This window comes from Ranitomeya imitator, chromosome 5 (assembly GCF_032444005.1).
Source record: "Ranitomeya imitator isolate aRanImi1 chromosome 5, aRanImi1.pri, whole genome shotgun sequence".
Taxonomy (NCBI): Eukaryota; Metazoa; Chordata; class Amphibia; order Anura; family Dendrobatidae; genus Ranitomeya; species Ranitomeya imitator.
The window spans coordinates 480,540,535-480,555,666 of NC_091286.1; the positions used below are offsets into that span (position 1 = coordinate 480,540,535).

At 42.6% G+C, this 15,132-nt stretch overlaps 1 protein-coding gene across 4 annotated transcripts in view; it reads left to right on the plus strand.

Moving 5' to 3' along the window:
- GOLIM4 (golgi integral membrane protein 4) overlaps positions 1-11,052 on the plus strand; it is a 141,737-nt gene extending 130,685 nt beyond the window's left edge. For all 4 annotated transcript variants that reach the window (XM_069727374.1, XM_069727377.1, XM_069727373.1 and 1 more), the window contains one exon: positions 10,781-11,052. In XM_069727374.1, the coding sequence (XP_069583475.1) occupies positions 10,781-10,927 (147 nt within the window). In that variant the 3' untranslated portion in view covers positions 10,928-11,052. The remainder of the gene's footprint in view (positions 1-10,780) is intronic.
- The last annotated feature ends 4,080 nt before the right edge of the window (positions 11,053-15,132 follow it).

Sequence of the window (15,132 nt, forward strand, 5' to 3'; positions counted from 1 at the left end):
TTTCATTTCTGTCATACCACTTTGCATTAACTCCTGTAAAGCACCTGAAGGGTTAATAAACTACCTGACTGCAGTTTTCAATATGTCTGGGGGTGCTGTTTTTAAAATGGTATCACGTTTGGGGGTTTCCCAATATATGGGACCCCTAAAGTCACTTCAAACATCGATAAGTCCCTAAAAAAGAAATTTTGTACATTTCTTTGAAAAAATGAAAAATTGCTGCTACATTTTTAAACCTCCTAAAATGCTAACAAAATAAAATAACATTTTACAAATGGTCCTGATGTAAAGCCGACATGTGAGAAATGTTATTTATTAATGGTTTGCTGTGGTATGACTATCTGGATTAAAGGGATAATCATTCAAATTTAGAAAATTGCTAATTTTTAACATTTTTCTCAAATTTTTGATATTTTTTTATAAATAAACACAAAAAATGTTGAACTAAATTTACCGTTATCATAAAGTAGAATGTGTCACGAAAAAACAATCTCAAAATCATTGGGATTTGTTGAAGCGTTGCAGAGTTATTACCACATAAAGTGACACTGGTCAGATTTCAAAAATTTGGCTCGGTCACTAAGGGGTTAAAATCTGTCTCATTTGACTGGACGTTCATGAACATTTTCTGTCAATCCTAATGATTGTAGCACATGATCAAGATCTGAAAGACGACTCAATAATCAGGAATAGGAAGATGACATGTGAGGAAGATAAGAATTATTTCTATCCAGGCAAAATATCTGTGTCTAGAAACAGTGAGCTCAGCCCAATTTCACCATAAATCAGAGCTGTGAAATCCGCAATATTTAGTCCTTTAGGTTTACATGGATTTATTTCAATTGAAAAATGTATACATAAAGAAAAAAAAGTGAGGTCTGGTGTTATTATTCCTTTAAATGTAAATTAACGTATTATAAAAGCTATTAGCTTTACCACCCAGTGAACAGAATATTACACGGCAGATTCCCTCTGAACTCCGCGCTCCCGGGAGATCCCGCTCTGACATACTTAGCGCATGACTTCCTTAGGCTTTTCACTTTGCAGATGTCACATAAGGCAGTTGTTTCCGTGAGCAGGAGTCTGCTGAAGTCACATTATCACCCAGGAAGGAACAGTCTGGGGCCTCTTTATGCTCACGTTATTTTCCTTCAGTATCACTTCTACTGTCTGAAAGGAAGGAGAGGGCAGGAGATAAAGATACCTGCATCAGAAGTCACTCTCCCTGTGTTTCTGGGACAGAATCCGTTTAACCCATTATCTACCAACTAGATGGTGGCCCGATTCTAACGCATCGGGTATTCTAGAATATATATGTATGTATTTATATAGCAGCCACATAGTATATAGCACAGGCCACATACTATATAGCAAATATTACGTGGCCTGTGCTATATACTATGTGGCTGCTATATACATACAAACATATTGTAGAATACCCGATGCGTTAACGCGGTATATAACAGTGGCCACGCGGTATATAACAGTCGCCACGCGGTATATAACAGTGGCCACGCGGTATATAACAGTGGCCACGCGGTATATAACAGTGGCCACGCGGTATATAACAGTGGCCACGCGGTATATAACAGTGGCCACGCGGTATATAACAGTGGCCACGCGGTATATAACAGTGGCCACGCGGTATATAACAGTGGCCACGCGGTATATAACAGTGGCCACGCGGTATATAACAGTGGCCACGCGGTATATAACAGTGGCCACGCGGTATATAACAGTGGCCACGCGGTATATAACAGTGGCCACGCGGTATAGAACACTGCCCATGTAGTATATAGCAGCCATGTAGTATATAACGCAGCCCACATAGTATTTAGCAGTGTGGGCACCATATCCCTGTAAAAAAAATAAAAAAATAAAATAACAAATAGTTATATACTCACCCCCTGAGAAGCTGTGCCGAGAAGCGCGGCTGCCGCCAGGATGCATTACGAGATTACCCAGATGACTTAGCGGTCTCGCGAGACCACTAAGTCTTCTGGGTAATTTCGAAATGCATCTCTGGGAACGGCAGATGGCCGGCGCAAGCGCATAGTCGGACTACGGAAGGTGAGAATAGCAGTTTTTTTGTTTTTTTATTTTTAACATTACATCTGTTTACTATTGATGCTGCATAGGCAGCCTCAATAGTAAAAAGTCCCGCGGCAATGTCGCTGATTGGTCGCGCCGGCTGGGCGCGACCAATCAGCGAAGCGGGATTTAAATCCCACGCCAATGTCGGCTGGGCGCGACCAATCAGCGAAGCGGGATTTAAATCCCACGCCAATGTCGGCTGGGTGCGACCCATCAGCGAAGCGGGATTTAAATCCTGCGCCAATGTCGCTGATTGGTCGCATGCGCCGGCTGGGCGCGCCCAATCAGCGAAGCGGGATTTAAATCCTGGGCCAATGTCGCTGATTGGTCGCGTGCGCCGGCTGGGTGCTACCAATTTGCGAAGCGGGATTTAAATCCCGCGGCAATGTCGCTGATTGGTTGCGCCAGCTGGGAGCGAGCAATCAGCGAAGCGGGATTTAAATCCCGCGCCAATGTCGGCTGGGCGCGACCAATCAGCGAAGCGGGATTTAAATCCCAGGCCAATGTCGCTGATTGGTCGCGTGCGCCGGCTGGGTGCTACCAATTTGTGAAGCGGGATTTAAATCCCGCAGCAATGTCGCTGATTGGTCGCGCCGGCTGGGAGCGAGCAATCAGCGAAGCGGTATTTAAATCCCACGCCAATGTCGGCTGAGCGCTACCAATCAGCGAAGCGGGGTTTAAATCCCGCTCCAATGTCGGCTGGGTGCGACCAATCAGCGAAACGGGATTTAAATCCCACGCCAATGTCGGCTGGGCGCTACCAATGATTGAAGCAGGATTTAAATCCCACGCCAATGTCACTGATTGGTCGCGCGCGCCGGCTGGGCGCTACCAATCAGCGAAGCGGGATTTAAATCCTGCGGCAATGTTGCTGATTGGTCACGCGGTGTATTGCGGTCTCGCAAGGTGACGTAGTGGTCTCGCGACCAGACTAGAATACCCGATGCGTTTGAATCGGGCCAACATCTAGTGTATGTATGTATGTACGAGGGGCGATCCAAAAATAATGATAATCGGTTATTTCTATTGCACACAGAAATTAAAATAAAATGTTTTCTTCTCTCTTAGGTACCCACTAGTCCAGGAAAAAAAAAATACCTTAAATAGACCACGATTCCCGGGAGCTACATTCATTTGAATATGAACTGCCGAGGAGTGAACATCAAAATGGAAAAAAACGAGCTCAGAGCTGTCATCAAATACCTCTGCTTGAAAAAAATGACTACCAAAGACATACACAGCGACTTGGTGGAAACATTGGGGGACTCTTCTCCTCCATATTCCACAGTTGCATGCTGGGCCAAGGAATTTCAGCTGGGAAGAACATCGACGGAAGTTGAACATCGTGAAGGACGCCCATCCACGTCCCTCAATGAAGAAAACGTGAAAAAAGTTGAAGAAGTTGTATTGGCAGATCGAAGAGTGACTATCAGGCATGTAGCTGAGGTCACAGGGATCTCATATGGCAGTATTCAAAGAATCCTTGCAAAATAATTGCATATGAGAAAGGTCTCCGCGTGTTGGGTGCCAACAATGTTAACCGACGAGCAAAAGAAGAAACGAGTTGACATTTCAACAGCAAATCTCGAAAAGTTCCAAGCAGACAAGGAAAACTTTTTGTCACGTTTTTTGACCATGGACAAGACCTGGATCCAGCACTTTGATCCCGAAACTAAACAACAATCGATGACGTGGAAACGAGCCGACGAACCGACGCCGAAGAAATTCAAAGTGTCAAGCTCATCAGGGAAGGTTATGGCGTCCGTTTTTTGGGACGCTGAAGGAATTATTATGGTGGATTATTTGGAGAAGGGAGCCACTATTACGGGCTCCTGCTACGCAGAACAAATAAGGAGATTGCGGGAGGCTATCAAGGAGAAAAGGCGCGGCAAACTGTTGGCTGGAGTGCTGTTTCACCAAGATAACGCGCCGGCTCACAAAGCTGCAGTTGCCATGGCTACGATTCAAGAAGCGGGCTTTGAACTGGTGGAACACCCCCCCTATTGGCCAGATCTAGCCCCCAGTGACTTCTTTCTCTTTCCTCGGCTCAAGGAACACCTCCGGGGCAAGAAATTTGATGACAATAGTGACGTGATAATTGCTGTTGGGGATTTTTTTGAGGGTCAAGATCAAGATTTTTTTTCGACGGGAATTCTAAGTTTAGAAAAGAGATGGACTAAATGTCTAAGTGTATAGACTTGTTAGGAGACTGTGTAAAAAAATTAAAAAATTTTTTTGACTATATTCATTGTGTTTAGTATTGATTATCATTACTTTTGGATCGCCCCTCGTGTGTGTGTGTGTGTGTGTGTATATATATATATATATATATATATATATATATATATATATATATATATATATTAGATTGTGGCCCGATTCTGACGCATCGGGTATTCTAGAATATGCATGTCCCCGTAGTATATGGACAATGATGATTCCAGAATTCGCGGCAGACTGTGTCCGTCGCTGATTGATCGAGGCAACCTTTATGACATCATTGTCGCCATGGCAACCATTATGACATCATCGTCGCTGTGCCCGTTGCTGATTGGTCGAGGCCTGGCGGCCTCGACCAATCAGAGACGCAGGATTACTACGTCGATACTGTGCCCGTCGCTGATTGGTCGAGGCCTGGCGGCATCGACCAATCAGGGACGTGGGATTTCCAGGACAGACAGACAGACAGACGGAAAAACCCTTAGACAATTATATATATAGATATATATATATATATATATATCTACTATATAATTGTCTAACGGTCACTTCCGTCTTTCTGTCTGTCCTTCTGTCACGGATATTCGTTGGTTGCGGCCTCTGTCTGTCATGGAATCCAAGTCGCTGATTGGTCTCGCCAGCTGCCTGTCATGGCGGCCGCGACCAATCAGCGACGGCCACAGTCCGATTAGTCCCTCCCCTGCAGTTAGCGCCCGGCACCCGCTCTATACTCCCCGCAGTCACCTCTCACACAGGGTTAATGCCAGCGGTAACGGACTGCGTTATGCCGCGGGTAACTCACTCCGTTACCGCCGCTATTAACCCTGTGTGAACAAGTTTTTACTATTGATGCTGCCTATGCAGCGTCAATAGTAAAAACATCTAATGTTAAAAATAATTTAAAAAAAATAAAAAATCATTATATACTCGCCTTTCGCGACGCTCCGGTGACCGCTCGATGCCAGCGGCAGGTTCCGGTGCCGTGTATGGGAGAAGGACCTGCCATGACGTCACGGTAATGTGACCGCGACGTCATCACAGGCCCTGCGCGAGAAGGACCTGCCATGACGTCATGGTCATGTGACCACAACGTCATCAGAGGCCTTGCGCTACAAAGATCTGCCATGACGTCACGGTCATGTGACCGCGACATCATCATAGTTCCTGCTCTCATACCAACCCTGGGACCGGAAGCTGCCGTGGACTACAAGGGGCCCTTGGAAAGGTGAGTATATGTTTATTTTTTATTTTTTAACCTGTGACAAACCTGGCTGGGCAATATACTATGTGACTGGCCAATATACTACGTGGCTCTGTGCTGTATACTACGTCACTGGGCAATATACTACGTGACTGGCCAATATACTACGTGGCTCTGTGCTGTATACTACGTCACTGGGCAATATACTACGTGACTGGCCACTATACTACGTGGCTCTGTGCTGTATACTACATCACTGGGCAATATACTGCGTCACTGGGCAATATACTACGTCACTGGGCAATATACTACGTCACTGGGCAATATACTACATAACTGGGCAATATACTACATGGCTGGGCAATATACTACGTGGCTGGGCAATATACTACGTGGCTGGGCAATATACTACGTGGCTGGGCAATATACTACATAACTGGGCAATATACTACGTGGCTGGGCAATATACTACATGGGCTGGGCAATATACTACGTGGCTGGGCAATATACTACGTGACTGGGCAATATACTACATAACCGGGCAATATACTACGTGGCTGGGCAATATACTACATGGGCTGGGCAATATACTACGTGGCTGGGCAATATACTACGTGGCTGGGCAATATACTACGTGGCTGGGCAATATACTACGTGGCTGGGCAATATACTACGTGGCTGGGCAATATACTACATAACTGGGCAATATACTATGTGGCTGGGCAATATACTATGTGGCTGGGCAATATACTATGTGGCTGGGCAATATACTATGTGGCTGGGCAATATACTATGTGGCTGGGCAGTATACTATGTGGCTGGGCAGTATACTATGTGGCTGGGCAGTATACTATGTGGCTGGGCAGTATACTATGTGGCTGGGCAATATACTATGTGGCTGGGCAATATACTATGTGGCTGGGCAATATACTATGTGGCTGGGCAATATACTATGTGGCTGGGCAATATACTATGTGGCTGGGCAATATACTATGTGGCTGGGCAATATACTATGTGGCTGGGCAATATACTATGTGGCTGGGCAATATACTATGTGGCTGGGCAATATACTATGTGGCTGGGCAATATACTATGTGGCTGGGCAATATACTATGTGGCTGGGCAATATACTATGTGGCTGGGCAATATACTATGTGGCTGGGCAATATACTATGTGGCTGGGCAATATACTTTGTAGGCTGGGCAATATACTGTGTGAACATGCATATTCTACAATACCCGATGCGTTAGAATCGGGCCACCATCTAGTTATAAAATATATACATCTAGCTATAAAATATATATAGAGAGAGAGATATAGATATAGATATATATATATAGATAAGAAAAAATGAGTGCAGCACAGAGCTCACCGATGGGTGCCAGGCCTCCTGGAAAAGACCATCCTCATGTCCATCCACGTAATATGTCAAACAAAAAAAGGAAGGCAGCACTCCAATAGATTATGAAGGTGAAAAAGCTGTGAAGTTTATTTCAGACCCACATCTCGCGACGTTTCGGCTCGCATTGAGCCTTTCTCAAGCCTTTTTTTTTTTTTTTTTTTTGATATATATATGTACATATATATATATATATATATATATATATATATATATATACACACACACACATATATATACATACACATACGCGCACGCATGCACGCACGCACACGTATATTTTGTGTATCAGTCTTTTTGTACTAACGGAAGAATAAAATGAGGGTAGCTCTGCACTATACCCTGGGTTGCTGTCGCTTCTCTTTTTATACATAGATTAATGGCAGTTTAAGTCATTGCCTGTGTGATTTAACACTCCCAAATGAATTCCTGGTGAGCGGCAAAGGAGATATATGTATACATAAATATATTTTACCTCTTGGCTGCTGGGATGTCTTTCTTTTTTCTGCTACAGAGGCTAAAACAGAGTGAAACTTTTAATTTAAAACCAATCCCAGAGCAGAGATTTGGTTGTCCACAGAGGCCAGTTGACAGATGCCGTGTTACTTGTTCCCTTATGGCTCATCCCCTTCCTTGCTCCATTGACTGTGGAAGTGTCTTTTCGCCATTCAGTGGAGTAGAGTGCCAGTTCAGGGTGTGGAGATGTGGGTAACACAGTGTCCGTTACGGAGCGCTGCAGGCTCTGCTCGGTGATAGATGTCGGATGGGTTGTACATCACTTCTTTCTAGTTCCAGCCTCTATAACAGCATTCACGTTTGCAGAGAACCCCTTTAATCACTGATCGATATTAAACGCTGTTGATTTACTAGCTAGAACTTGACGTGTCTCACTGGTGATTTATGATGTGGAGCTAAACCAAAGTAAAAGGCAATTGGGCACTGTAAACAGATATGCGGGAAAACCTTGCTCTAAAAACTGATCCGTCTCCTACTTCTGTCTTTGGCTTTGGGCGGACTTCTAAACAGATAGTGTTAAATGCTAAAATGTGGAGCAATATTACAGCTCAGGGTCTATATGATCACGTTATAATTATATAACTGCAAGTTTCCATCAAGGGCTATCGGAGCAGATTGCATTAAAGTTTATTTAATGAGATTGTCAACAGTTTTCTTTTTCTGGTCTTGATGGTCTCTTACAATCGCATCATTTTAACAGTAATAATCTTACAGATGTCAGCAGTATTTGTGCTCAAACCGTTTTCTTCATAATATCTTTAGCCCCATTATAACTAATGTTTTTGTCCTGTATTTAAGAAATACAAAGCAGTGGAATAAGATTTTTGCCACCGCAGATTGTCTCAGCAAATTGCCAACTTCAATCACCGATCAGCGATCCATAAAGTCGATTGGCGCTCTCTTAATAACATTTACATGTTGCAAATTCAGAGTACAGAACCTTCTAGGTTATGACATACATCACATGTCCTCTTGGTTAGGTGATTATTGCATCGCGGAAAGACCCCTAATAAGAACCTGTCATCAGATCTTGTTCTACATGCCCCCCACCATTGTGTTCCTACTCTAGACACCTTACTGAATGTATTGTTAAACTCAGTCACAAAACCGACAAAAATAGGCTTTTTTCTTTCCCACGCCATATGTAAAATTCTCATGAGCAGTCCAAAGGGCGGGCCCTTACCATCCTTGGAAGACTTCTGCAGTGTATTTAATCTCACCCCTCTTGCCGTGTTTGATGTGGATGACATCCGCAATGTCATCCACATCTGTCAGTAAATCTTACACATTTCTCCATTCACCCAAGCCTAGATTCATGTTTCACAACTTTAAAATGCAAGATTTTCTCTGATATCGATGGCACAAGGGACATCATCCACATTTTTCAAGACAATGGGCCTGGTTATCTAAACCAAAGGAGGCGGCCCAGACCCTCCCATCAAATCTCTTGGTTGGGATTTGCATAATGTGCGGGGCAGGAAATAAAGGCTTCTTTTACAGATATCCTGGACTGCAGGAGAACCTAAACATTCACTTAGAAAGGTGGGAGCACAGCGGTGATAGTTGTTTAGAACAGAACAAACTGATAACAAGTGCCCTTTTAAGACCCTCTTCTTTTCCTAGTAGCAGGAGGATGTGTCATGTCAGTAAGATTTTTTTTTTGTCTTAAGTTATTATATGGAAAAACCAAAGAGAGAGGAGTGTGTTCCAGAACAAAATATAATCATACAAATGACTAAAATATAATAAACTTTATTAAAGGGAACCTGTCACCCCGTTTTTTGAGATTGAGATATAAATACTGTTAAATAGGGCCTGCGCTGTGCGTTACTATAGTGTATGTAGTGTACCCCGATTCCCCACCTATGCTGAGAAATACATTACCAAAGTCGCCGTTTTCGCCTGTCAATCAGGCTGGTCAGGTCGGGTGGGCGTGGTGACATCGCTCTTTTCTTCCCCAGCTTTCCGTTGGTGGCGTAGTGGTGTGCGCATGTCCAGAGTTCCTAATCCCCTGCGCGCACGTGAAGCAAAAGCGCGCGTTCTGCGCTATTGCCCCTGTCATCGGTGGGGGCGGCCATCTTCCTGGGGCCGCGCGTGCGCAGATCGAGTGCTCTGCTGCACGGGGCTTCAGGAAAATGGCCGCGGGATGCCGCGTGTGCATTAGAGATCGCGGCGGCCATTTTCCCAAAGCCGAGTTTGCATCTCGGCTTTGGGAAAATGGCCGCCGCGATCTCTAATGCACACGCGCGGCATCCCGCGGCCATTTTCCTGAAGCCCCGTGCAGCAGAGCACTCGATCTGCGCACGCGCGGCCCCAGGAAGATGGCCGCCCCCACCGATGACAGGGGCAATAGCACAGAACGCGCGCTTTTGCTTCACGTGCGCGCAGGGGATTAGGAACTCTGGACATGCGCACACCACTACGCCACCAACGGAAAGCTGGGGAAGAAAAGAGCGATGTCACCACGCCCACCTGACCAGACCAGCCTGATTGACAGGCGAAAACGGCGACTTTGGTAATGTATTTCTCAGCATAGGTGGGGAATCGGGGTACACTACATACACTATGGTAACGCACAGCGCAGGCCCTATTTATATCTCAATCTCAAAAAATGGGGTGACAGGTTCCCTTTAAATACAAATCCTAAAAGCAATGAAATATGAATGATTTCAGCAATACAAACACTAAAATTGGTAGGTGAGAAATAGTGGGAACTCCATTAGTGAGAGATATATATCACATGTGTATGCTATAGAATCCAATAGTATAAATGAATAACTATTCAGTCAAATACAGACATATACACATGCATAAGTATCTATACAAAACTATCAACAAATATGTAACCCACATAAAATACCAGTAGTAATGGATATAAATAATCAGTAACGGAGAAGTTCACCACCAAACACCCGACGCACGTTTCACAAATGCTTCATCAGGAGCTTCATAGATTGCTGGTACACTAATTGTAGTAGGACTAGACAATGTGGACATATTTGCATATGACCTGCCCTCTTTGAGTTTATTTCACAGAACAATTGTACAGAAAAATTGAACAGTAGGGAAATTATGGTCAATTTTTCTCTTAGAAATAGATGTGAATATGAATGTTGACCGTTGTAAGACTTTTGCCTTTCACTGCTGTTTGGCAAAACTGGCTACCGACAACTTATGTAACCTTGATTTCAGCCAAAGCCAAAAGCTCTGTTTAACCATTTCTGTACGTTTGGAGGCTGCCATTTCTGCTGACTACAAAAAAATGGGTGGAACAAGCTCCAAGACGATCAGATGTAGAAAATCTATTCTAAAATAAATTCCAATTTTCACATGATTTTTTGCTTTCCAGGCTGGAGGAAAACAGATTGGAGTAGAGCGAGAACATGAAGCGCCACAAAGAGATCAGGGAGATAATCATGATGAAAATTATGAAGAAGAAGAGGAGGAGGAAGAAGATGGAGCAGCTGGAGCGAAAAAGAGACGAGCAGAGATGTGATGTTCGCGTAGGACTCTAGCACGCCATTTCCATTGCAAATTCCAAGCTGGCCTTTCTAAGTCGTATTCCTTTTGTATTTTTGTATTAGAATCTATGACACATTTATATAAAGTTGTATTTTATTATATGATGCTTCTTTTATTAACTTTAAGCTTTAGCAAATATTTGTTAATGCACAATCTTGTAAAAGCCATGTCAAGCAGCTTTCTTCTGAATGAAGAATTGATACATGCAAGAATAAGTTCTCTTATACACAACATGGTAGTACTGAGTATTACCAATGGATAGACCAGGACATAGAATTTGTAGGTATTGTGCCTTATATCCCTTTTTATGAGAGGGAGTGCAGACGTTCATCTGCGATATTTATTATTTATAATACATGCGGTAATCAAGGTAATATCTTGTAATCTTTACGGCAGTGATAGTGACGTGTAGAAGAATAATTTTGTGTGAAAAGGCTGAAACTTGAGATTGAGCAGAGAAATGATGGGGTGGGCATTATAATAAAAATTGTGCAAAGGAAAAATGGAGACGTATTAATCGAAATAATTTTGTCTCGTTTTGTGAAATGCCCTCTGTGTGCTCATTGGTTATTAGTGAACCCATTGTTTTCTTTGCACTATTTGAATGCACCTCCCCCGAGGAGCCATGTTACTTTTATACCTTTCCTGAGGGCTGGTTTTTAATAGCATTTATTTTATTTGTTAAGAAGCGGCGTCCACAATTATATGGTCAATGTTATGCAAGTAATACGTTTCCTCAAAGAAAATATGTCTTGAAGTTACAATTTGTCTTCTTCATCTACTCATGAGGGAGCAGTTTTCTATCACCTTCATATCATTTCTATCCCCCAAAGAGAAGCTTTCTGACTTCAGACTTCACACTTTCAGCACAATGTCATAATTCCTGATTTCCTGTGATTCGACAGCTGCCTCTACACATTATGCACGGAGGTGGTAAAGGGTCCCAAAAATACCAAACAAATACGCTGCTTATTCTGCTGTGTGTCTGTAATCTAAAGCCGCTAACCAATGGCAAAACTATTATTTGTTTCTACTTGAATTTTTTACATTTTGCTTGTTCAGAGCAGAAGATAAAAATAATTAAATTGTATTTAAACAACTATTCCACTTAACAAAGGAGGACGTAACAATTCCTGCATCATTCTGTACTGGTGAATGTCAGTGTTGAGGGTGAAGCACCTAAGCAATTACACTTGTATGCAGGAGAAATATGTTTAACAGTGATAGGCGCCTCAAAGAGATATTTTTTTTTTTTACTTAAATGCATGAATTTTTTGCAAAAATCATAGTTACAATTAAATTTCATTAAACATTTTGCACAGATTGTCCACCGCCGCTGGCTGCAGAATCCGTTACCAAAGAATCCATCAGAGAATTTAGTCTGATAGGAGAGTTTGTCATTCTTTTATCTATATTTTCTGAGCTCCTCTCAGCTCATTTATAACCACAAATGTATCTGATAGAATGAACCGACTGACTGATTCCCAATTCACTTGTTCTGAAGCCAGCAATGCGCGGGGAAACAAAAAGCCTGTAAAGGTCAAATTGTGCAAAATATTTAATGAAAGTCAATTGCAAAAATGAGTTTTAGCCTAAAATGTTTAGATTTTTTTTTTTTTTTTAAAAAGTTCCCAAAAGTGTTCATAACCTTTTAACTCCTTCTATGGACAAGCTTTCCTAATCTTACATGATGGTGATCTGTTGCTCTCCAAATATACAGGACCTCTCTAAATATATAGCTCATGCACAATGCTGCTGTATGTCTGTATTCATGAGCACTCGGAGCAACTGTAGAAAATAACTTATTTTTTATTCATGGAATCTGTAACCAGTTTTTTGCCACCCTATCTAAGAGTAGCATAATATAGGGGCAGAGACCCTGGTTCGAGCGGCGTATCACTGCTTGGTGCAATTTTTGACCTGACCTGCAAATCTAGCAGTGCTCTGAATGCTGAGCTCTGTATAACCCCGCCCACACCTCTGATTGGCAGCTTATGTACACTGTGCATAGGCTGAAAGCTGCCAATCAGTGGTTAGCCTACCTGGCAGCAAGCCAAGTAGTTCTGCAGTGATAATCTCTGATGATAAAACAGTGATTTTATGAAAACTACACTAAGAAGCCCAGTAAGAGACATCGTTGGAGTCACCGATTCTGCCTCTCCGCGGTACTCCTCTCAGAGGCGATAGCAAAAACCTGGTGACAGATTCCCTTTAAATTTCCTCTACATGCTGTATACATTTTGGCTACTTTGCTGGGCTATAAACATGCAGGCATAATATTAAGAGAAGTCACACCAGCATCATAAGCAGGCACAATATGGATTTATTAGTCCGAAGAATTGTGGTTATGGATGCCAAGATGCTACTCATACATTAAATATGAATATGATGTTAGTAAAGAGAATCCCAATCAAGAATGAAAGTTATAGTTCTGTTTTATGGGATAACTAGTGAAGGTGATTTAAGGATCCATTAGCCATTTTTTTTCTTGCCCAAACAATTGACAGCAGAGGAAAGAAGAAAAATTATTTCTTTTGGATAAGCATCTTTTTGTTACCTCTGTTGGGATATATTCCTGTTTTTCCCAAAAACTACAAGCCCCTAGAAGTGTTACCGGCGTCTTGTTAGTCATTATTAAACGTGTCAGTGCTTTAAATGAGTACATACAGCTCTGCCGATGCTGGAAAGGTTGAAAATGGTAATTACTCTGCTATATGTTGACTATAGCACTGTGAAATCAGCAGCAATTCAAATTATGTACATGTATTTACATACTGTATGAGGCCATCACCAGCCGTGAATGTTGTTTCTACAACTATCTGCTTTACCTAAGGTCTTCCATGATATTTGCACAAATCCGTTTCAGTAATGATGGTGCTGGATATTTGTCATGATATTAATGTAACTATACATAAATGGGAGTTATATTCTGTCCGGGCAGTGTCTGTATACTTGGTTCATCAATTTTAAAGGGAACCTGTCATCTGATTCACACTGCCCAATCTATTGGCAGCATGAATCGGGGTCTGGTTCCTTTAATGCAGCCGTGTATGTTTTACACTAAAACAATGTGGCAGTACAGAGAAAACAGACTTTGAAAAGCTGGTCAGGGACTAATGTCTCTTCTCTAAAGGGGCATTTACACCGCAACATAATCGTGAATGAGTGCTGTTAAAATCGCTCGATCACGATTATCTTGCCACGTAAACATGTATCCGATCACCCGATAAACAAGCAAAACGCTCATTCATCTGGTGAAATGATCTTTTGTGCACCACAATTGATCATCATTCTCATTGGTTCTTGATCCAGTCTAAACAGGACTCGCCGCCGAGAACAATGGCACTCTATGCGTACTGAGCAATCTAATGTAGATTGATCAGTGCTCATCATCTGCTTTTGGTCTATCTATGTAAACAGGCATTCAAATCCTGCTGCCGGTATCGTGCCGCTGATCCGGCCCTGTAAACAGACCCTTAAACCACGTTCACACTTTGAGTATTTGGTGGGTTTTTTACCTCAGTATTTGTAAGCCAAAACCAGGAGTGGGTGATAAATACAGAAGTGGTGACGTGTTTCCATTACACTTTTCCTCTATTTCTCTCCTGGTTTTGGCTTACAAATGCTGAGGTAAAAAGCTCACCAAATACTGAACGTGTGCACATGGCCTTACTCTTAAATTGCATTGTGATGTTCTATTATTTTTTTCAGTTTCATTTGTTAGCCATTTACCCACACCTTTGAAGCCCATCAGATTAGTTCTGACCATGTTCCTATGTAGAACTGGGGGACAAAGGCGCACACACAGAGCAGTATTGCCTGGTAAAGATGGTGAAGGGTGGGAGTATGCGCTCACCTGGCGGTGTTGTGTGAAGGCACACCTGTAGATGCGTGTCACTGCTGCTGTATTCCCTGTGGCTGGTGGAAAAAAACTTGTCCCAGGTGAATAATAGTAGAGGAGGACGATAGGACATTGAACGGGCCTGCGCCGCAATAAAGTAGAAGACTTTTGAGTTCCAAAATGGTTCTGTATTGGCCCAACACGTTTTGGCATCAAACTAGTACCTTTCTCAAGGTAAAAAAAAAAAAAACATATATTTTTTTTACCTTGAGAAAGAGACCGATCCTGCGCCGAAATGTGTTAGAACAATAAACAACCATTTTGGAGCACAAAATGCA